The sequence below is a fragment of the Rhea americana genome, unplaced genomic scaffold (genome assembly GCF_003343005.1).
Source record: "Rhea americana isolate MKP2758 unplaced genomic scaffold, rheAme1 scaffold_6, whole genome shotgun sequence".
Lineage (NCBI taxonomy): Eukaryota > Metazoa > Chordata > Aves > Rheiformes > Rheidae > Rhea > Rhea americana.
In genome coordinates this window covers 178,215-201,655 of record NW_028186756.1, presented here as the reverse complement: position 1 = coordinate 201,655, position 23,441 = coordinate 178,215, and the positions used below count along the sequence as shown (strand labels likewise).

Here is a 23,441-nt window from a genome sequence, read left to right as displayed (position 1 = left end):
TTCTGATGAAGCTAAGTTACTACCCAAAGGGGCAGGATACAGACTGATCAGTACAGATACATGAGGCTATAAAGTAGCTAACCAGTCCCTTAAGCAAGCAATGTAACAAATGCAGACCAGAGGATTCAGTTATGGAGGGTATTAGACACAGGAGAGTACCTAATATCTAACAACACTCACCTTCTGCAACCGGGCTACTTTCTCATAACACCCATCCAGCTCCTGTCGTAAAGATCGGTTCTCTTCTGACAAGATTTCTACCATCTGCTGGGCCCTGGAAACTATGGCAAAAGGATCTACTTGCATCTGCTGATAAGGGGAAGGTATTTGCTGAGCCCTGGACATTACTGAATAGGAGTCGCCTTGCTGCTGCTGCGGTCCTAGGAAGGGCTGACATAGTCGGTACAAATCTCCCTGATGGACTTGGTTTGACAAGAATGGCTGCTGGGTCCTTGGCAGAATGGCAGGATCTCCCTGGCTTGGAGTCAGAGGTTGCTGATGCTGGGAAGGGGATAGCCTGGATGGTGGCGGAGACTGAAGCAAAGTCAAAGACCCCAAGGACGTTAAGGAAGAAGTCGGGCTGTGGTGGTGAGGTGGTCTCTGTTGTAACTGCAGCTGCACATCTGGGTTCTGCCTAGAAAACAGAGAAAAGAAGTTCCATGAAAGTCATGCAGAAGATAGCGCATGAATCAAGTAATAAAGTGTGGAAGGCAGGTACCTATGTAGCTCCTAAAAACAGGCCATCCCACACAAAAGGCTTATACATAAGTCTTTTAATGAGGTTTTTCCTCATTTTAATGAGTTTGTTTTTTTTAAAAAAAAAAAGGCTTCAAAATCAAACAGCTGTCAGAAAATAAACTCTAAATACATGAAGGTTTTTCCTCTTAAGTCCATTTTTAAGTATCCATAAACACTAGTAGAAACTCCATCAACTGACCAAAATTATTTTTATTACTTCTTTCCACACTTTRTGGATAAAACACTTAAACGGAAGACTGTTAGGAATGGGCTGTTTTGTTCTGTCCAGAAATGCACAACCTCTCATGTAGAAACAAGGAATGTTCTCCCGCAGTTCAGAGGATGCACAGTTAAAGGAACTGCCTAAATTCTCCATTACTATGCCAGGCACCACTGGCCTAAGCATTTCGAAATGCCAAACAAGAAGCTGCAGCCTGGTAAAATTAGAGAGTTAAAGGATGTGAAAGTCAACATAAGAGTCAGAAGCAGACTTTCAATTCATGAGCTCTCTCAGATCTATGCAGCAGGTGTGTTTACTGCTCCTAACAATAACCTCTGTAGGGYATCAAAGACAGATCTAGGAATCTGCATCATGCACAAGTCTGTTACAGAACTGACTCAAGCTTCACCAGCTCGCATTTCCCAACCCCTGGAGACCCCAGGCTCAATTTCTGCTGTGTTAGCCATGGAAGTACCCACTCTTAGAACATCATGTAGCATTTACTGTGCTGGATGACCTCAGGACTCAGGCTTTGCTTCCATCTCTGAAGACACTCAACCTTTAACTTCTTGACACCTTCTTTACATAGCAGTTGAAGTCTCTCCCTCTCTAAGCCACAGCCAGTCTCTTCTTGGGCACAGAGCTGAGGCGGGAGCAAGCCCAGCCTAGCACTTCAATGTGTTCTGAAACATTCCCAATCAAGTTTCCCACCCTGCGGGCTTCAGTTCAACCCTACAGCTGCAAGAGCACGTACTGTTCCACCTGGCCATAGCCAGTGCCGAATGGCGCCACACTGCTGTCTGCATTCACCACGGCCACCTCCAAAGACCCCATGGGCTTGCTCTGAGTGCACAAGGGGTATGGGACRCACGAGAGAGCCCCCAGCACAGCTCCCCCACCACACCAAGAGTATCAGCAGCCCGTCAATTTATAACAGCAAGCATGGAGCTGAACTAGGAGCTAAAGGGTTACACGGCGGGCTTCTTGGTYGCTGTGCAAACACTCAGCATCATCCTTCCTGTTCTGTGCAGAGCAAACGCATCAACTCTCCATACAGGCCAAAGAGGAAACGGCTGCATTAATCACATCTGGCTGGCAGGGCACGTAGGAGATCGTACACACTGAGCCCACCACAGAGCTCRCTATTCCAGTGTTGGGCATCTTTCTAGCAGAGAAGGCACGTTTGCCAAGCATCCCTGCTAAGAGACCAGGACAGAAACATCTCCCTAACAGAAAACAAACCACRTAGGGAAAAACAGAATTACTGCTCCAGATACTGTTTGTTTCTTTCTCACACTCCAGTGACTGTGCTCCTTGTCAGCAGCGTCATTTCAAGAGCTGTTTTTCCCCAGGAATGATCACACATTGCATGAGGATCTCGGGGTCATGTAGACTAGAGATGTGCAACTAATTTCCTCAGGAATGTTCAGCTTAGTAGCAGTAAGTTGGCTCTTCCTCTCCTAGGAGGTCAGCCCTAGTTCTTGTTGCATTTATTTCATTATTTTTGTTAGTTCTCATAATGGAGAACAAGGCACAAAGGCCACGCAACGTGCTCAAGGTCATCTAGCTTATCACAGATGATTTCCAGCCACATTCTTTTCTCACCCAGGCTATGTGCTAACTCTGCATCTTCAGAAATCACCTGGTTTCTTGACCTTATTTTTTAAGTAAGGGCATATTGATCTGTTTTGATGTCATAAACATTTATGGAATAACTTTGCTGTAATGATTAATCTATGGTGACCTAAAGAGGTTTGACCAAAATAGGTATGTTGCCAGTTTGCCTCATGGCTGCAAAAAAGCACCTGTCCAATTCTGAACCCACAAAATGCCCTCTTTAAGTCTGAAAAGAACCTGAAGCAATTACTAGGAGAGGCTAACTGACTTCACTGATCTCAGTATGTTAATATTATAKAGCTAATGAGGACTATTTAGATGCCAATGTTAAACAGTTGGAGCTACTTGACTAAAAGACCTCATTATTTGGCCATCCYAGAAGAAGCACGGGCAGCATCTTGTGATTTCCACAGGGCCTGAGCTCTCCCAACGGGAATGCGAAGGTGGCCAAAGAAAAGCAACAGCAGCAGACAAACTCTGAAGGGACAGTCTGTACTGACAYGCCTGGAAATGATTTTTTTATTTTTTAATCCATTGTAAAGAAGAACTCTAGGAAATCATGCCTGAGTATTTCTAAACAAGATACAGTTCTGAAATTTCCAGTGTTTGGCACTCACAGACACAGCCTCTCACATCTTGAAATTATACCAATCTTGTGGGTTCAAGCCATAACGCAAGAGCTAGGAGCCACTAGTTCTGTTGCACTATCAGCTCTGGAACCGGCTTGAAGCACAGCTTCCAAACTGTCACAAAAGCTTTGATATTCCCAACAAATGAGATAATTCAACAAGGAAAATTAAAAAAAAAAAATGATTTTTTTTTTAACCTAGAAACTTCACAGTGACAACTAACAGCTTTATAAAACCTTGCATGCAAACTTTTGCGTATGTATTCAAGGAATATATATATATATATATATATATATATTTTTAGCATCACCACCATTCAATTTTGTGTGATAAAATACTTAAATGTATTTTGTGCGTTCAAAATATCTGGCTCTGAAATCCTTCAGATTAACATAAGAATCGCACAGCTTATTCCCCATTACCCCTATTTTGGATTTGGAGGTTTAGAAAAGTAAATGAACCAAAATGGACTTTTCAAGGTTTTTAAATAATACTCCAAAATTTTAAAGCATCATTCACTACTGAGGTCAGCTACAGAATTGTTGATAGAATGACAATAGAAACTTCCCTCCATGCGATACAGCCAGCAATCAGGTAACCTTGCAGGAGTAATTAAAATTAATTCCAATCTAAGCATTTCATAGAAAAATGCAGGAAGATCCTCAAAATACACTGAAAATAAAATTACCTTTAATCGCTGTCCTTCAGTTTGCCTCAGTGTGAAAAAGACCTTAAACCCAAATGCAGAAAAAAAAAACAACCAAAAAAAACCAAAACAGTGCAATAACTCCCACAAGTGTTTAAGTTTGAAAATGTAATTTTAAAATTTTAAGGGCCACTTCATCCTGAAGGCTGTACCACCGAAGAATCTCTGCTTCCCTTAAGCCCTCTGGCATGTAGCGGAGAAACGCACCACGTGGGCCAAGTACACGCTTGGATTTATGGCTCTGCAACTAAAARGGGTCACATAAGCTTTTAAGTCATGAAGACAGAGATACGGGGTAAGGGCAGTCTTCCAAGCAAACCCAGCCATCGGGAGCGCCGACACTGGCGGGACGGCAAACTTCAAGCCATGCAGAAGATCTGCTGGGAGAGGAGAGCGGGGACAGCCAAAGAACAGAGAGATCAGGCAAGGTCTCCGGCTCGTTAAAAAACTTTTCCAGCTTCACGGCTTCCCTGCCCGTGTCGCGTTCAAGCAGTTACAGTTCCCCTCTCCCCCACAGCCCTCCTGCACAACCCAGGAAACATTAACTACAGGAGGGGGCAGACTCCGCTTGATTAGACTGCCGCAACCAAACGGCCACATTTTTGTTCTGCTTCCTCGTCATACCTGATTATCCCCTGCTTTGATGCTGCTCAGGGGAACGCGGCGCACAGAAGCGATTTACTAATTACAGGACAAATTCTGCAGGCTTCCTTCTCGGAAAGCTTCTGTGTAGTCAACGGGATTAATCCCCCCAGCAAGAGCTCTGTCTTTCGGGCTCTGAACAGGGGACGGTGCTTGAACGGGAGAGACCGATGGCTTCCTCCGAGCCGAGATGCTGTCCCCTTCTTCCCCACCTCCAGCCATCCTGGCGGGCACGCAGACCGTGCGCGACGCCGAGCCCAAGGCATCCTTCTCCTCCTCGCGGCAAGGGCTCCAACCTGAGCGTTTACTTCCATCACTAATAMAAAAGTGCATTGACAGAACAGGGAGAGAACAGGACTTTGGAGCTTCCCATGTAGCCAGCCCTCTTCTGAGCTTTAAAATTTCCAAATAACAGYGCAGATGCCTCCGGCGTGCCCAGGGTTTACGTTACACCGACATCCTTAGGAACAYATCCGTGTTCCCAAAGTTACACCGCCCAAGAGCAGGTGAGGCCAACTGTTTGCAGACTGGTTTGAGCTCACCACGCAGCCCATTCCTTTCCCAGCCTGGGGAGGGTGAATCACGCGAACGCTGTGAATTCCCCAATGTTTATCTTGCTCAACGAGTTTTATTTAACCGTGCTGGTAGGTCACCCTCAAATTCCACCGAACAATGAGGGGAAAAACCCGCAGCAAAGGGTGTGCCTTCGCCCGCGGAGAGAAGGGGCTTTGTTTCCTTGACATATGGTTCAAAAAATGCACACGGTTAACAGTCCAAATTAATCCCGATAAACAGAGAGCCCCACTGCAGGAAAACTGGAGCGGCTGAAAATACTTCAGCCCTCCAGAGGTTGCAAAGACGCTCGTTAGCACTGCAGCACTGCCCGGCGCGAGGGAAACTGGCTCCTAAAAGCTACAGGCTTTTAAAATACTCAAGCCATTACCCAGCTGCACCTTCAGTAACACAGAAGGTTTCTTGTCTAAAGGACAGTTTCTCTTAAAGCGTGTGGGAGAGGGAGGGGGCCCGAGGACTCGCTCCCTGCCCCGGCTACGCTGCGCTGTAATTTATGGATTAGTCTTGCAATTGTTCTACTGCTTCAGCATTTGCTTGCAAAGGAAACCTCTTCTCTGCGCAGCTATTTAGGTTAAAAAGTAACCTCATTAGACTCCCAGTGCTTTGAAGGCAAATTTCAGTTGCTTCCCCTACTGGAAATCTTGCCAGCTGAACCTTTCTCCTCCTCCTCCCCCCCTTTTCTTTTGAAGCAGCCAGGATCCATCCAATACAGACAAAAATCACCCTGTCTAGAGGAGTTGACTGCTGGCGTGTTTTCAAATACCTCTCCTTCACACAGCAAGCAGGCTACAGCTCGGATACGCTATATACAATACTGCGAGTATTTCCGATGCAGGATAGCCGCTAAGGGCTTGATTCCCTTTCCTGTGTGCGTAGAGACTCGAGGCCCATGAATTTTCAAAAACGTTTTCAACAAGCTTCTACAATCATTAGGCCACCCCCCAAAAGCCCTTTACTTCCCCTTTTCCTGGCCTCTTTATTATTTATTTAGCCAGATCAAAGGGCCTTTTCATCAGGCTTGTATGCTGCTGAAGTCATTTCAGATCACAAACAATGGTGGACAAACTCTGAAAATAGCTCCCCACGGGACTGGGAAGGTCCTCAGCAGATTCAAATTCCCCAAAGCTCGGACTCCTCTCCCAAACGGAGCGGTTCCTTCCTCCCGCTACCCTCAAAACGCAACGCAGTACATGCGAACACAAATGCGCAGAGCCCTGGCACCACTCGTTTCTGCAGTAATGCTCTTGCTACTTTGCTGTCAGCCTTTCAGCTTCAAAGCCAGGTCAAAATCCTCATACTGCAGCCCCACCAGGTCTTAGACAGAAATAAGACAGTAAGGAGCAGAGCCGCCACTATCTTCCCCACTCTTCTTGCTTTCATTCACTTTCTCCTTTCCTAAGTGGTATTTAGGTGCAGTTTAAACCTAAAAAATCTTTTGTCTTGCCAGACATAATTACAGCACAGCTTAGTCTTGCAAGAAGTAACAGTAAGTTTCTTCAGTGAATCACATCACAGCTTTGGCTTTTTTAAACAAACCTTTTGTAGGGCTCTGGAGCTGCATTAAACTTCTCCATGCCATAAAATATATATACATATGTGTATCTTTTTAGGATTAAAGAAAAAACTGTCAGGCCTCTCCAGGTAAACTCATGGAACAGGTTACAGTGGTTACAGTCCTTCCAGACACACTCTGTAGCTGAACACAGTACGTCGTCTCACATAACAGAGACGGGATCTCTGCTGGATGACAACGTTACTGCCTTAGGAGTGAGGGGAACAGACTGAATTTTGTACTCTTTCTCCTTATCTGGCTAAATGTCACAGCCTTTTTTTAGGATCTTGCTTACCTGACTGACCCATATTCAGGGGGATGCTGATACCTCATCATAGGCCCATCAGATCTTCCCTGCTGGCTCACGCGATGATCACTATAGAAATGTCCCGAGTCCTGAGGTTTACAGTTCATGGATGGGGTGGACACATTTTTGTAAGGATACTCTGGAGGAGGACCCCGCTGCTCCATCCCTTTCAGGTTGGGCTGGGAAGGGGGCTGCACCGAGTTCTTGTAGAACTCATTAGAACCAGAATTTTTATACGGGTCGCTTGACTGCTGAGGAGAAAGTGGAGAGAGAGGGGAGAGTGGCGCGCTCGTGACAGGCGCATGGGCCTTGACACCGCTGGTGGCCAAGGACAGCTGCATCAGCCTCTCACTCAAGGAGCGGACGTGTCCTTGCTTGAGGTCCTTAAGTCCTTCATCCTGGTGGACCTTCCCTGGGCTCACACGCTGAACTGTGGGCCGCCCTTCAGTTCTCATCTTTTGGTTGGTGACCCCCGTTACATAAAACGCTGCCCCAACACTAGCATGTGGTTGGCCCCTGAAATACTGTGACTGCACTTTGGCTTCCTCATAGGTTGGGAGATCCTCACTGTTCTGAAGTCGTGGGGAGAGCTGCTTCTCCATGATGCTGTTGTCCACCTGTATCTCCTGGCCCTGGGGCTCCTGACGGGCAGCATGAGTCACAAGCTGGTGGTCCTGGGAGCTCAGCCCTTCGTTCTGAGATGCTGGACTCCCAGTGCTGTTGAAAGGGGGGGCATTTCCTGTGGCTTGTTGATGTAAGGCAAGAAGGTTACGGTTGTCATTTGGGTTTCCGTATCTGAGCTGCTCCTGCAGCAGGCGCTGTAAAACTGTCGTAGCTGCTTGCTCTTCTGAATTCCTCATCTCAAACTGTGGTGCCTTTTGGGTGGAATGTAAAAGATGCCCTTGACCTAAGGAGAGGAGACATGCTTATTAGCGCCTGAGTGGAACAAGCAGGAGACATTTAAGAGCAATGGCTTGAAATAGGGAAAAATGCAGGTTAGATTACCAAAGGTTCCCATAACAATAGGGGTCATGAAGGCCCTTCAACATGAGAAGGCCTTGCATGCTAAGGGGGCAAAGCCTCAAAAGGTGATGAAAGGTGACCTGCACGTTTATAGGAATATTAATCAACTGCAAGCTGTAAGAATACATGTTGAATACATCAGACAGCAAGGCTACTTTCAGGCAGAAAAGAGACCTATAATTCACAGGAAGACAGTAAAAATGCCTGAGCCCTGTTTGCTCTACACTTAGAGCTACCAACAATGAAACACATTTTCCATGTTTGCAGGGAGACAAGGATAAAAGGGTGAAATCAGCAATTTGTCAGGTTATGGAAGAATTAAAAAAGAAAAAAAAAGAGAAGATGCTCATTAAGATTTTATATATATATATATATATGTATATATATCAGAGGAAATAAAGGAATCTCTTACCTTGGATCATTTAAAGTAAATAACGCACACCTGGTTAACCAGCAGATTTTTAAGAGTTATTAAATATCCAGAGTCAGATCAGCACTTTGTCTCCCTGCTACAGAAAATACTACGTACTAGAGCAAGTGAGGACTCTGGGAAGACTTCCTGCTATACAAACGCAACCAAATCCTTACACATCTAAATATCATCACTGAATGCATGCAAAAGCAAGAGGAAGAAAAAAGGTTGTCTGATCTAAGGCACAGAAAAAGACCTCAGTGTGACAGGAAAAAGCATTGTGTACCCATGAAAGAAATTTAAAGAGCTAATGTCAAGCACATCCTAAGTGCAGATTCAACAGCCTGTGGATTCAATCCAACAGTGATTACAGCATGATCAGTCTCCCAGTGGAGTCAGGAATATGTTGTTACTGAAAATTAAGCCCATTGGCCTTGCATGAGTTGAAATAGCCAAAATCCATGATACCTTTCAGACACGTAACTAAAAGCAGAGCCAGAACAGTCCAGAATAACATCCCAGAGACTGCAGCTCAGTTGGCTGAGCTGCAGCTCTGCCTCAATAGCAGAATACACAGGGGTATTCATTTTATTTTGAGACTCTTCTTCTGTATAAAGTTGTCCCTTAACAAAAGGCAACTTGCCCCAAATAGCTTGTTCCCTGGCGGAACCAGGGACAGACTGCAGGAGCCCAGAGAAATGAAGAGTCATTTCTTCTGTGTCTCTATAACTACTTAGTCTCCTCTGCCGAGACAGCCTACTGCATGGCTCTATTAATATAGTACATCAGGCAGACAAAATCCTTCTCCATTTTTTTTCAAAAAAAAAAAAAAAAAAAAAGAGAGAGTGAGCAAGTGCACGCGCGAGAGAGAGTTAAAAATCCTTCTCATTCCAGGCTACCTTACCAATCTAGAAATTCAGGCCCTGATAAATGGCCTGGAATGAGATTCTGTTGAAATCCTACTTGAAGTGGCACGTACCTATTTCCTTCACTTTGACTTCCTTAGTAAGGAGAAGTTCTGACACATGGAGGGACACCCGGCTTTTCTCCTGCTAGTCCAAGATCTCCTCTCAGAGATGGCTTCAGTCTCCTCTTCAGTAGGCGAAATCACTTGACACTCTCCTTGCCTCCAAAATAATTCTGAGGAAAGCATTGAAAACATCATTTTAATCAGCAGGTGAGACACTAGGAATTATAAACCTTGACCAGTACTTCGTATTTTTCTTTTGCAGCTCCTTACTTGCTCTCAGAGCCCGGCAATTCTGATCCCTTTAGGATGAAAGAAAACCCCTGTATCTAACAATCTGCTCCAGCTGCTGCTTTAATCATGACAATTTCTGCTCCAAGACTAAATGTTGCCAAGTAATGCTCTGTCCCATCTGTGCCTCCAAGTGAAATAGTGATTAAAACCCACTAATTCTTAACTCCATTGTTTTATTTTTTGTTAAGAATGAGAGCTGCAGCACAGATGATGATACTGTGTTAATGGCTCCTTTTTCAGTAGAAATCCTTTGATGAAAGGTGCTATGGCTTTACAAACATCAGTGAACTACGCCGCAAAAATGACTGTGACAGTGTTCAGTATAAGGGCATTAGCTTTATTTTACAGATTAGGAAAGTGAGAGAAGTGAAGGACATTGCCAAAGTATATGCCAGAAATACACTGCAGAGCCCAGCTCTAATTCCCAAAGCATTCTTTAATTACATTATTTTTTCCCTCTTAGGAGAGAAAGCACTAGAAAAAACTTTAACTACTGAGTGAAGAATCTGATGAATACAGAAAAAGATGGTTTTAGGTGTGTTAACCAAGAAGGAGTTAAATCTACTACCGAAAATATCCTAAAGAGAAAGGCAGATGACGCAAAAGAAACAGAACATACTCGCGCACACAGCACGCTTTATTTTAAGAGTAGGCAATTTTAACAAAATAAAACTAGTGAAATTTAAAGTATTCACTGGGATGTATAATTTAATTTCCTGGAATGTTGCAAAAATAAAACAAACAGATGTAGTAAAGGAATGCAGATGTGGATACTTCTCTCTCTGTCTTATTATGGCACACATCCACACCCTACAAAAATTATCTGACATCTGCAAGTTAAATACTTGAGGTGTCAACAGCAATTCCAAGGCACATGAGCAGTATCTAACTAGGGAACAAGGCTGTGTTGTGTGGTAGGGTACTTCAAGATGGTGGTTGAAAGAAAAAAAATAAAAACCATCTAATGTCAAATTCTTAACTGGTGACTTAGCTCAAGAGGGATATATTGAAAACAGCTGCCAGCAAATATGCAGCAAAGAACCTTTAAACCAAGCATTAAGATAGCAGATAACTAGAGCAATTTCTAGCCTCTTTTCCCAGTATTGCGCAAGAAAAGTTAAAGATTCCTTGTCCCCCCATACCAATATCATCAGCAACTTTTTTCCTTTTTTTAAAAAACAAAGTTGCCCTCAGCAATTCTTTTTATTAGAGCATATAAAGACTTTTATTATGCAATGTGATGCTGTCTTTCCACCCAAAGATTTCTTTTGTCTCAACTGGAAAAATGTAAAAGGGGGGGGGGTATTTTTTTAAATACAAAGATACAACCCAGCTTGAGATTCTGCCTCTCTGCCTTACAGATTTTTCTCAACAGACAAATTCAATATGTGCACGTTTAACTCCTTCAGACGTTCAAGGAAGTAATTCCGTACGCAACCATTTCACACACACAGTTTTATATCACAGCAATATAAGCTTATTCTATCGACCCGATGAAGGAAGGCCACAGCTCACACTGAAAGCATTTGTGATTTCACTACTACTAATGTTAGTGTGGATGCAAACTAGGAATCAGCCAGGATATCCAGAACAAGAGGTGGACTGGGATACTCTGTGACTCTATTCTGGCTAATTAATCGATTTTCTTTACATACCAACTATTAGCGTTAAGACTTTCCCCCCCCCCCCCAGTTCTATCCTGCTATTTTTAATTAACAAAGAGAATCTTGTGCAACTAACTTGGGTGGCAGGATTCCTGGAATCTGCTTTCTGAGTAAGCTGGAAACTCTATGGCAGAACCAGTTAGCTGAACTTTTTTCTGTAATGAAACATAAAAATGAACAGTACAATCGGTACTGAAGCCCATGTGTTACTTATTTGGACACCAAATTCTATTTGTGCTAGGCTCTTTCAGCAATTTTGGTTTTCAGTGTGCCAAAGATTTTTGTACTGAAATTAGTGAGGTGCACTGAAAAAGCTGCTGCAAGAGAGCCGGAAAGTTTCACACACACACGGTTTGTGGCTTTAAGCATAATCATACTATCTGATCACTTATGCTAAAATTGGAAGAGGTTCTGTGGACACTTTAAATAGACATCTTTAAGGGTTTAGCCTAAATCTGTTGAGATGCATAGGCTTGAATGGAGTTAGCTACACTTGAATTATTTCAGGCTTCCAAAATCTCTGCAAAACTATACTGGCTACTGCATTGCTCCTAATTGCAAAGTCTAGAAACACTTCGCTTTTTAAATGGAAAATCCGGTYCTAGAGCAATTCTGTTTCAAGGAACCACTCTGGGGTAAACTTCTCAGACTGAAATAATGCTTATAGTTTGGGCCATTTGTTGCTGATGCATCGTAGCTCTATCAGTTTAGTATTCTATCTTAATTTCTGCTCCAAAATTATTCACAATCAGTTTATATCTGTATGTTCTTGAGCCAAAAATCTGAGTCTGGAACTGACAGAAGAACTAATGCAGGAATTGTATATAGTGTCGCATCAAGAATGGGCWTAAAGGGGGAATTTATAGGTACTACTTAAGGAAGAAAAGGCCTATGCTTGCAGGGCATTGTATAGAAAATCAGCAGCAGAGGCCTCTGCCTTAAACACCACAGTTATGCAGAGGAACCTTGCCAGTCCCTGTGAGGAATGGAGATTAATGAAGAATTTAAAATGATAATACTGCCAGGCTGTCAGGAACCAAAGCAGCACATTTCTGTAGAGCATGCAAATATTTCTCAGCATTAAAAAACAAAACAAAACAAAACARAACAGAAAAACCAAGCAAGCTTAGACAAGTGAGCTACTCACCACTGTTTGATGAGTACCTATAATGCTATAGCTCAATTAACCTGCAAGAAGCAACAGCAACCTCACAAGCGAAGAGAAGCATCTTCCCTTTGCTTGTGAAACTAAGAGGAATGCAAGAGTCCCTATGCAGGCAGCCTGTACACACTTGCCCCAAATTACTGTTTGGCCAAGAAGCTAATTAGCTTATGCATCAGGTGGGATGGGAACAGGTTCACCGACTCAAAACRGCTGGAGTACAGTTAAGCACTTTCATTTTTAATACTCAATTTTGTATCATTCGCACACAAAACAATCCACTGCCAGTAATGGACTTCAAACTCTAGTTTAGCTCAGTAAGTTTAGCTTCTTCAGACAGCGGGTTTCCAAGTGGCTTGAAGGTTTTGCTAAGTAGTTCCATGTTTTTCTTAAACTATGTGTATATACTGCTACTTGTGCTTGTTGAGTGCAGGTGATGGGATGCTCCTAAGTTAGATGAAGGTCTCAGGTTGCTTTTTAGGTATACAGTCATCTTTAGACATACCTACACGCTGTAATACGGGGAGAGAATACAAAACAGAGATAGCACAGAAAGGACTGGATATGAAGYTGATGGGCAGTGTCAGACTGGCTCACACGCCGAGTCTCACACTGCTGCACAGAACCACCCCTTTGCTACACAGCCTTGACAAAACCCAGCAGGCTGCTCGCCTGATCCTGCAAACGCCTCTTTGCACGAGTGCCTGCAAGACCACTGCAGACAGGGTTTCTCTGCACACATGCTCCTCTGAAGTGGCCTGAAGCACTGTCAAAGGGTAGCATCCAAAAATTATTTCATGAACAGCACAAGCCATCAGCGAATGCTCTTGATCCCAGGTCAGCCCTGCCCAAGGAGGAGYAAGAGCGAGACCCCACGCTAGGACAGTCCTTGCAAACAAAGGCTCCCGAGCTCTGGGGCCAACCCCCAAACCCGCAAGGCGGCACACGACGAACCCCGGAGCTCCAATACCATTTCAGTACCTGCTCCTAACCAGAAGCGGGTTTCTGGCTCCAGCTGTAAACGCTTCCCAGCTTCCATTCAGCCGTCGCAGCCCGGCTCGCCCGGATCTGCTGACGGCGGCTCAGGTGAGCGTGGAGGGTGGCACCCAGCAGGTGCATGGAGCAGCGCCAGCATTACTCATCTTCATACCACAGCGACAGAGTCACCGGGCAAACAAGAAAAGCTTCCTTCTTTCAACTAAAAGCAAGAACAATGTCACCCGGAGGGGTGCGAATAATATGCATGCTCATTAGTTAGCTCACCAGGCAGGCTTACAGCGGGAGGGCCCCAGCAGAGCCGCGGACCGATCGCGGCTCTCACGACTCCCCGAGCCGAGGGGGCCCGGCTCCTCCGGCAAGACCCACGCCGCCTCGGGCGGGCCTGCTGAGCGGCCCCCTCAAGCGTTCGCAGGGCTGGGACCAGACTGCACAGGAGCGCTTGGCAGGCCTGCAGGAAAGCAGCAAGTTGCTCGGCCTGGCTTACAGCAAAGCGGCAAAGACACCGATTTAAAAAGAACCCCTCTGGCTAACATCTCCAAGGAGAAATGCCAAAGACCTTACTTGACCTTTAAATTACTGCTGTATCAGTACAAAGTACCAATTTCTGCACAGGGAGGTACCTGTAATCTTAATGTAACTCGGGATTTACATTAAAAACACACACACACACACACACACACACACACACACACACACACACACCCCAAGCAGGAAAAGTCTTAAGGAACCCAGGATTAACAGGAATGCTTCACAAGTGTCAGCATTTCGGTAAGTTTTACAGGGTTTCAACCTTCTCTAAGATTTTGCAACTGGAACTTCTAAGATTGCTCAGAGGGGCCTGGGGATTTATTCTGGATATACTGGTCTAACAGCAAAACCAGCCTAGGTACGCTCATCCAGCTGTTTGCTGGGAACGCACATCACAACATTCGCTTATCTAAACTGTTACGCAGTCCTACCAGCACAGCCACACACCCGCACAGGCACAGCCCTGTCTACTGCGGTTTCTGCGTTTTTAATGAAACCTCAAATCCAACAGAGACAACAGGAGCTCTGCTACCAACTTCATAAAGGCCAGGATCTCACCTTTTAGATGCCTGCTTGACAAAACCAGACCCAGCTCACAGGGGCTTCGGGACATCAGGTCTCATTTCAGAGCGCACCGAGCAAGATCCCTCTGCTTCAAACACCGCAGGCTTCGCAGAACTTGCGAACGGCTGCGAACCCAAGCCGCGGTTTTAATCCAGCGTCAAGCTTTGTTTAAGAACGCCCCGCTTCTCGCGGCTGCGAGCGCTCGGGCAGCGCCCTGCCTCTGTCGTCAGCAGCCCCTGGCCCACAACTATCCCAAGTATGCCTCAGCCCCGCTTTCGTTGCGCCGTGCGGTTTCGCCATTCCTTCGCTGATTTAGTCCAGGCCTCTCCTCGGGGCGCTCGGATAATGAAAACCATGTGAGGGTAAAATGTAATCTTCAAACACGCAGACCAGCTTCGTGTGCATTATCAGAAGCGAGCAAAACGTTGACAGCGCATCATTTGTCCCTACTGATAGGAGCAGGCCATTTTAATTGCTGGCGAGATAAAGGAGATTAGAATCAGCATCTACATTAAAAATAAAGTCAAAATTTGAAGTTAAAAGATTAAATCCCCCAAATAACAGAAATACACTCCCTAAACAGACAATTCACTGTTACATTATCTTAATGTAGTTTTTCCTCCTACACCAGTTTTAACATCCTGAAAATTTGTATCATATTTTGATACAAATAACAACTCCGGGTGGAGAAGGGTACGGAGTAGAAAACAATCACCATGGCCTAACTTCTGCGTGGAATTTTCTGGTTTTTCTGGCATTACCACCGTTTAACTGTGGTAACTATTTTAAGCCCTTTCTCATATAGGGAAGCTCTTCTTACTTCACCAAGTAGTTTTGCAGAATTTCGTGGGACTAGTCACAGAGTAAGGAAAGCGACCAGGCTTGGGTCCTCCTTTTTTCACAGAGATGCTTTTGGGGCTTGTTTTTGTTTTGAAGACATAGTCCATCACAGAGCACCTAATTTTTGGAAAGTGAGATGTTATAAAAGTGCTTTGGTGTTCTTTTATCATAGCCACCTGGGATTTTCACGTGTACTTCATAAAAATCTTTAATTACTTGTAAGATGATTAATTACTGGAGGAAGATACTGCTATGTGCTTTTGGGCAGAGCGCTGATTGGCCAAGTCCCAGCCTATATGGATGTTTTTGTTGTCACAACTATGTCACTCAGGGAACTGATTTCTTGCAATGTAACTATTCCAGCAACCATCTGCTAAAGCAGATGCAGTTACACTGGGAAATAATTGTTTTTAGGTACACATTTAGGAAACTGTGTGTAAACCATACTAGCAAAACTACATCCTTGCTAATATAAACTTCATCACTACTAGAAAGATTTGCTGTAGAGGGTGGAATAGCAAATACTTAAGTGCAAATTCTACCTAAATGTCTTTGATCAAGGATGGAGCTATCCTAGAACTTTTGCAAGTAGAAAGCAGGAAAACTTTCTGGATATTTTGAACAGCTGGAGATGAYGCTTCCGTGGGCATCCCTAGCAGTTGCAGAAGCAAGTTAGGGCTATATAATGTTCCCCTAACAAAGAAAACCTACTCATGTGCATTGACTGTGCTGTGTTAAGAACCAGGAACACAGCAGGTGCTACACCAGTTAAGAGTCGAGATGCGCCAAAACGTACTTTACYGGATGCACAGAAACCATAGTGAACACACCGTTCCTTGAGTGCAAGTCCAAAATGATTAATCTGTCCCACTTGTCCCTCAGGGACGTAGCCAGGCTCAGTTGGCAGCACTTGCAGCTGACAGTAGGAAATGCACTCGAGCTCGCTGCTGCCCAAGGAGCAGGGACAGCCCCGACGTCCTGCCGCAGGTAGCYGAAGAGCTCCCTCGGAGCCAACGGCCTCCGACTGGTGGAGTCTCGGGCCCTGCTCTCCAGTCAGCCTTTTGAGACCGCTCCAAGAGACTGTCCCTTCAAAGGCCATCGGAGCAGTCTGGGCATCCTTCTTCCTTCCTCAAACCAGAAACTCACTTGTCTTTCTCTGGTGAAAACTCCACTCTTCCCCCACACCGAGGTATCACCGGTGCTATGGTTTTGTTTGTTTGTTTGTTTTCTTTTCTTACACAAGACCCAAGCACTGCATGCCTGGTTCCAGCCCAACAACACTAAAAGTTGAGTTTTTTCATGTAACTTTGGAACGCTCCTTCCTGCCTGCTCTTGACGGTTCCCTTCCCAACGGCTGCTCCTACCCAAGGGCAGGGTGGATAGACAACGTAGTTGTTCTCAGTCCCTTCAGCCTTTACGTGCTGCAGTAAAAGTGTTTCCAAATCGGTTTTACTAATACAGACTACACACAGCAAATACTAGCGTTCGGTTGCGATGATTTCAGGTAATTTTCAGACTGCTAATTCTTTGTGCACTCTGCAGACTGTCCTGCATCATTTCTATGTTCTGTGCCTCGAGAAATATGGAAGAGGTTTTGGTTTTGTTCCTTTTCAAACACCCAACTGGCAAATGAGGGAAGTGTTTCCCCCAGCCTGTTTTCCCCCAAGCCCTACAACATGACAGGCTAGCACTAGTACCAGGCGATGCAACTTGCCTCACTCGGACATACAATCATCCGAACTAGAACAGCAGGAAAAAAATATAATAAAATAAAAATCTACCATAGCCTAAAGTGAACCAACTCACTGATGTGTTGTAAAAGTGATCTTACTTTCCTTGAGGGTTGCAGTAAATAATCCTAAGAGAGTAATTGGTTTAGAAAGCAAGTTAGGTAGACTCACAAAGCATTTTTAAAACAAATAGCAACATTATTGTGATAAAACTCTTACAAAGGCAAGGTCTTACAAATGCAAATTAATTAATTAAACAAAAACTCAAATCAGCTTAATTCATATGCATTCACATAAGACAAATGGTCAACAATATCTTAGCCCACAATTAGTTATTTTAAATGCTGTTAATAGCAAAACCTTCAAAAAGCTTTTATTAAATCAGTGAACTTCTTTTTAGTTTAAGCAAAGTCTTGGGTTTATATCCCAACCACTGCTGATGAACCTGATATACTCTGAAGTAGCTTTCAAATACTTCTCCAATTTCCCAGAGATTTTCAAATACTCAGCAGAAAAACAAACAAACAAACAAACAAACAAAAAAACTCTGAACCCCTTCTGCAGAACCAAGAATGCAGACCGCATGCCAGTAAAACCCGAAAGGATCCAGCTATGAGGAACAGGGGAGAGCCCTCGCTTTTTCAGCACTAAGTTAGCAATACAGGAGCTGCTCACAGCAAAACATGACACATTGGACAACTACCATGAATGACGAGCACAACCCATGTGTATGAGACTCCAACACATGTTCTTCTTCCGCTTCAGCTAAGTGCCTCACATAAAACCACATTTTAGAAGAGCAGCAGACTTTGAGAACTCAATTTCCACAAGTTTTTTTATTTTATTCTTAGTTTTCTGTTGTATTCCAGACTTATTTTCATTCCCATTCATTCACTTATTCATTCCTTATTCACCAATCTTGTACTTAAATCAGGCGTCTGGTTTGCCCTGAACAGCCATCTATACATGCATTTACACAGATAAGTTTTAGATATGGTATTACTCCAGAAAATTAAGTCCAAGTGCCTAGGTAAACACAAGTTACATCAGCCCTGCAAAATTGCTTTCCCTTACAGTCACAAGACGCAAGAAGGACAAATATCACTGGCAAGATAAACGAATATTACACTGTATRTTTAAAAATTAATTGCTCCTAGGACCTCCTTTTTATAATTCTTTAAGTAAAAAAAACAAAACAAAAAACAAACAAAAAAAACAGCAACTTTGGGGAATAATAAAGTTTCAAGACTACTTTGGAAAGCCAAGTAATGTGCAAAATATCTGTATTTGCTGACTTCAGAGTTCTCCTACTATACAGTACAATATTTTCACTATTTCAGTRTCAGATCTGTGGAAGGTATGAACTAAATATTTTTACAAAAGCTGAAGCTCGGGCCATAGCGTGGAGCCTGCAGCATGCAATTCATCCCGTGGCCGGCACGGCGTTCCCAAGCTCTTTGGGAATACACTCCCCTGCCTAACAGAGTTTAACAAGCGAGTAACTCACACAGCTAGTCTAGTCTCACAGGGCAGCTACATACCTGCTCTTTCATAAAGACAATGATTTAAAGCCTATAAAATGAAGATGCCATACASGGGGCACATATAGAGAGAAGATCAGGCACAAGAGGTATTTGGAAGTCTGATCTAGAAAGCAACTACACGTTAGAKAAAGGAAGACAAGTAAAGAACTCCTGAAGGCAGAGGACAATCTTACAGAAATTGGTTGCAGCCTAGATTCAACACAACCGATTAAATCATTTTGACAAACCCTCTAGTGCTTCCTTAAGCTTTATAACCCTGGCAAGGGGTGATCTGGCACACTTCTGTGAAGACCCAAGAGCTCCAAGTCCTCCCCGGCATTTCAGTGGCTAGAATGGGAGAACGAGAAGCTTCAACCTTACTGCCGCTCACCAGGAATGGCCATTCTCGCACTATTGCAAACATTTGGTCTCCACGGAAGGGGGATACCTAGCAGCAAACATCGGCAACCCAAGGCCATTCCACTCCCACTGTAGCATCCACAACAGCCAGGCAAAAGAATCCATAAGGCTGTTTCAGTTAGAAGAACTTTTAGAAGACTTCCTCAAAGAGCAGGTGCCTGAAAAACCCTTGGCATAAGGGAACATGCAAGAAGAGGTAGATGGGGGAAAACAGGCACCTTACTTCATGGTAAAAGCATTTACACTTCACCCCAAGGTGAGAACATCTAATAATCCAAGAAACCTTTTGCCAAGAACAAGGTCATAGTTTTCTTCTGTAATTCAGAAGAGAGACTAACACGCACCATATTCTGGCCTGAATACGAAATCTCATAGCTCACAGGTGTTCAGAGCCAGGTTTAAGTTTAACACAAGATCTTAACATGCAGGAACTTTCTTATTGCGCTTTGTCTTTCCGTTGGGTTACCGTTCTGCAGCTCTCTTTAAAAGCTGTCAGTATGAACRAACTAAGAACTGCAAACGGATAGATTCGTAGCTAACAGCATTTTTAAATTAACACACATTTGGACCAATGGTAACTGTGGAATTAGAATTATTGCTGTACATACATTAATACGCCAACACCCTACAGGCTTACATTTGTGCTCTATCTTAAGAACAGAAAGTCTTTAACAAGCTGAAATGCTACTTCAACATTCATTACAGTGACAGTGAGTCCCAGCCGTGCAGCAAGCCATTCTTGCGTTGGGTGCTGTACAGAGGAAGAGGTGCAGGCAGGAATTTATTTCATCAAGAAAAACACATTAGTCTCAGCTAGAGATACAAGGAAGGGGTAGAAGAGGAAGAACAGTTTATGTTTTGAGAACTCAGGGATTGCAAACTTTCAATTTCACTGTCATGGTGAGGAAAATRCGGCAGTGAAGACACGCAACCTCATTTCTAAATAAACAAAAAGATCAGGCAGTCTCCTTATGGAGGAGGGGATAAAGAGAGTAAGAGGACTATTAAATTATCTACACTTCTAAGATTCTTGCTATTCTTTTACAAAGTGAATAGCTTATGCTAATCAGGATGCATCTGAAATACATCACTCGAGCCTTCTTGTACAAATATAGCTCATATTTATCCAGAAAGATCCCCACCAGCTGGCAATGTTTGCATACACTGTTAAACCTAACTTCAAGAGCCCATGCATTATGAGTCATTTTACATTTAAAAACATTAGTTCTCTTAGCTGTTGCTGACAATAGTGTATCCCATGAGAAGAAGTCTAGTGGAATTCAGCAGTAGGACACTATGTTACACTACTTCCTCCGGCACAAAGAAGTTTTTACATATATAATTCCCCCCTCAACAGCACTCTGCCTACAAAACATCTTTGCAGAAGGAACAAAAGGATTTGCACCAATCCCTTCTATCCGAATCAAATATTTATGCTATACCGTCTTCAACTGCTTTCATCTAGTAACCTTTGGAATGTGATCTCCTAACCTTAACATTCAAGCACGCCTAAATCAGCTGCCCTTTGAGCTCTACTACAGACTACAGAGAGTTTTAATGCATTCATATTACAGGCATATGAAAACCCTGTGGCCCAGCTGCGGCATTCTACGCTGCAAAGAGGGCCACGTACTAGTCCAAAATCACTTACATGTGCTTTAGCAAAGAGMAGTACTTTGGTTCTCCAGTCTTTAGACTGCAAAACTCCTGCTACGTGTCATCACTAGCAGGTAAAATAACAAGCTATGGTATCAGTATATTAACCAGGCACAACAATTCGAAACAGATACCATGCCAAAGTTATTAGGCACCAGCATCTGGAGGAATCTGCAGTCCCATGTCCCACTATATTACGGCCCATTCCGCACGCTTAGCAGTGCCTAACTTATTTTCTGCCTCCAACCTCCTCCCCAGGCCAGGCACTGCTGCCTGCAAAACTTCTCCAGAAGGAGGAAAACAGTGAGCTTGGAGGAAAATCGTGTTTCTWTTTCCCTCCCCCTGGAAATCTCTACTCTCTCCTCAGGAGAGTGCAAGAGCAGAGAAAAAMCACTGTACGTTTTGCATGTGGGTCCCAGCAACATTTTAAGAACAGGGGTTATGCTACAATTAAGTGTCCTGGAGAAAAAGAGAGGGAAACCAAGTGCCCCAGAAGAAACCGCAACCACAGCTTCTAGCACAGGATGAAATTTTCYAGGGTCAGCTCATGATCGTCTGCCTAGCGGGATCAGTCAAAGAGGTAACAGTGGCAAAAATCTGACCCAAGGATTTAATAGGGTGGTGGTCTTGGATGTAGGATTCTTATCTCTGCATCAGTCCTGAACAATATGCTGCTGCCCATCACTCACGCAGGAGCGGTGTRAAAGTGCAGCACAAGCTCCAGAAGATGATTCTCATGTGTTTGCCTCTGCCTTGGTAGAGAGACTTGGTCCCCAGACAATGTCCAGGGTAGCAGAAAAAAAGAGAGAGCAACCAAAACCTGTGCCATGTCCTCTCCCTTGAGCCTAGCACTGGATCCCAGGCACACATCCATCCCACTTCCCTGGGGAGGTGTAACAGCCAGCGAGGAAGCTCCACAGAGCCTGGGGGAGAACCTCAGTTCTCCAATGGTCCACCAGCTCAGAACACRCTGACTTGCTGCCCACTCTATAAAGGGGCAACAAGACACCTATTTCCACTTAATCTTCCCACAGAAAACTCCCCAGGGAAGAGAAAGGGGGAGGGGAGGGGAAAAAAAAGAAAAAAAAAAGAGGAACAGAGACCACAACAGACCAATATTTAGCATTTCCTGTATCATCTACAGGAAAAACCCACGCAGTGGGGAAGAGCATGGTATGAAGGCTGGTTTCACTAGATAAACAGCTAGATCCTCCCGATGGGGGGTGCCGTATGTTTCCACAGGGAACAATATAATCCTCTCTGCAGAGGAGGAGGAGGAGTACGAGCCTCATACACAATTCCACAGATCCTTCCCTTGCACAAAAGACTGGTAGCGATGAAACTCTGCCCTAGGGGAAGTGGATGTGGATACCAGGCTGAGGGAGAAGAAAAGTTAGAAACACACAGCACCATCTGCACTTGCAAACGACCATTCAATACTTCTGCTCTAGCAAAAGAGGTATGCTACAAAACACACCCCTGCACGGAGACTGGGCCTTCATCCAGTTATGAGCACATGCACACGCTGCTTTTTCTGTCTTATATTTTCTTTGTCTTGTTAGGGTTTTTGTTTGTTTTTTAAATAAGTATCTTTATTCTGTACAGTGCCAAGCATGTTACTAGCCGTGTTCRAGTCTGTTAAAGCATGTGCACATCTTTAACTACAGGATCAACATTCTTACGCCTTGTGACACAGAGTAAAGTACTTTAAAAGAAATTTCAGTGCGAAACAAGAAACCACAACTGATAGGAGCCGAGGCCGCACACGCGTACGTAAAAGCACATACATGCTTCCCTGCAAAGCATGACAAGCAAAGCCGGCCTCGACACGTGGATTACGAGTGCAGCGACCGCGATTGCCTCAGATGAGCACCGCAAGGAACGGGACTTCTCTCAAGCAGAGCCTGACCCGCTCCCACTCGCGTTAGCGTCACCGAACGTTACCCTATCCGCTTCCGCACGGCGCATCGTTAATTTTGACTGATATTTACCGTCGGCGGTGAAACGAGTGGCCACGTTTATTTTCGGTGACAGCTTTGCAAGACGAAGAGCAATCCTTTCAGGAGGGGGGAACGACCGGCCGGCAAGAGGTTCGGGGGAGCAGGCGGCGCGCCGCGGCCCGCGCGGCGAGGACGCGCGCCCGGAGCCCGGCGCCCCGGCCCGGCTCTTACCTAGCGGCCCGCCGCAGACGAAAGGCTCCTCTTCTCGGCCGCTCCGCGCCCCGAGGCCCCCGCTGCCAAAGGGGGCTTCTCGCCGGGTTTGCCGCTGGCGGCCGGTGTTTTAGCCCGCGGAGTAAAGGGCAGACGGGCGGGCCGAGCAGGGGCAAAGGGTGGAATTCGCGGCTCAAGAGGCGAAGAGCAGAGCTCGCTCCAAGCGCTGCTGCCTTTCAAGGCGCTTTCACTTGCAAATCCTTCTTCATCCTCAGTGTCAATACAACCGGGTGGGGAGGGGGGCACTTTTTAAACTCCAGCAATAAAGCGTACTGCGCAGAAAGGCAAGCGTGCTATGAGCTGGACTTGCGGCTAGGGGGGCTTGGTGCTAATAAATAGATTTTTCAGCCGAGCGATCGAGACGGACGGGCAGAGCTGCCGGCAGCGCAGGGGAGGCGGCCGCCCTTTAAGCCCGGCAGCAGAGAGGGACGCGGACGGGGGAGGCGCCGCGGCGGAGCGCGCAGC

General features: G+C 44.9%; 1 protein-coding gene across 3 annotated transcripts in view; it reads right to left on the bottom strand.

Annotated features, from left to right (window-relative positions):
• The window catches only part of AMOT (angiomotin), a 52,547-nt gene extending 29,114 nt beyond the window's left edge, over nucleotides 1–23,433 (bottom strand). Inside the window, exons 1-4 of one of the 3 annotated variants that reach the window (XM_085319708.1) lie at nucleotides 22,938–23,433; nucleotides 9,399–9,559; nucleotides 6,973–7,891; nucleotides 181–634 (exon numbers count right to left, since the gene is read on the bottom strand). In XM_085319708.1, the coding sequence (XP_085175834.1) occupies nucleotides 181–634; nucleotides 6,973–7,844 (1,326 nt within the window). In that variant the 5' untranslated portion in view covers nucleotides 7,845–7,891; nucleotides 9,399–9,559; nucleotides 22,938–23,433. Of the gene's footprint in view, nucleotides 1–180; nucleotides 635–6,972; nucleotides 7,892–9,398; nucleotides 9,560–14,591; nucleotides 14,894–22,937 lie in introns of those variants that run through there. The other 2 variants (XM_085319709.1, XR_014897661.1) reach the window with 2 other exon arrangements.
• Nucleotides 23,434–23,441: the final 8 nt, after the last annotated feature.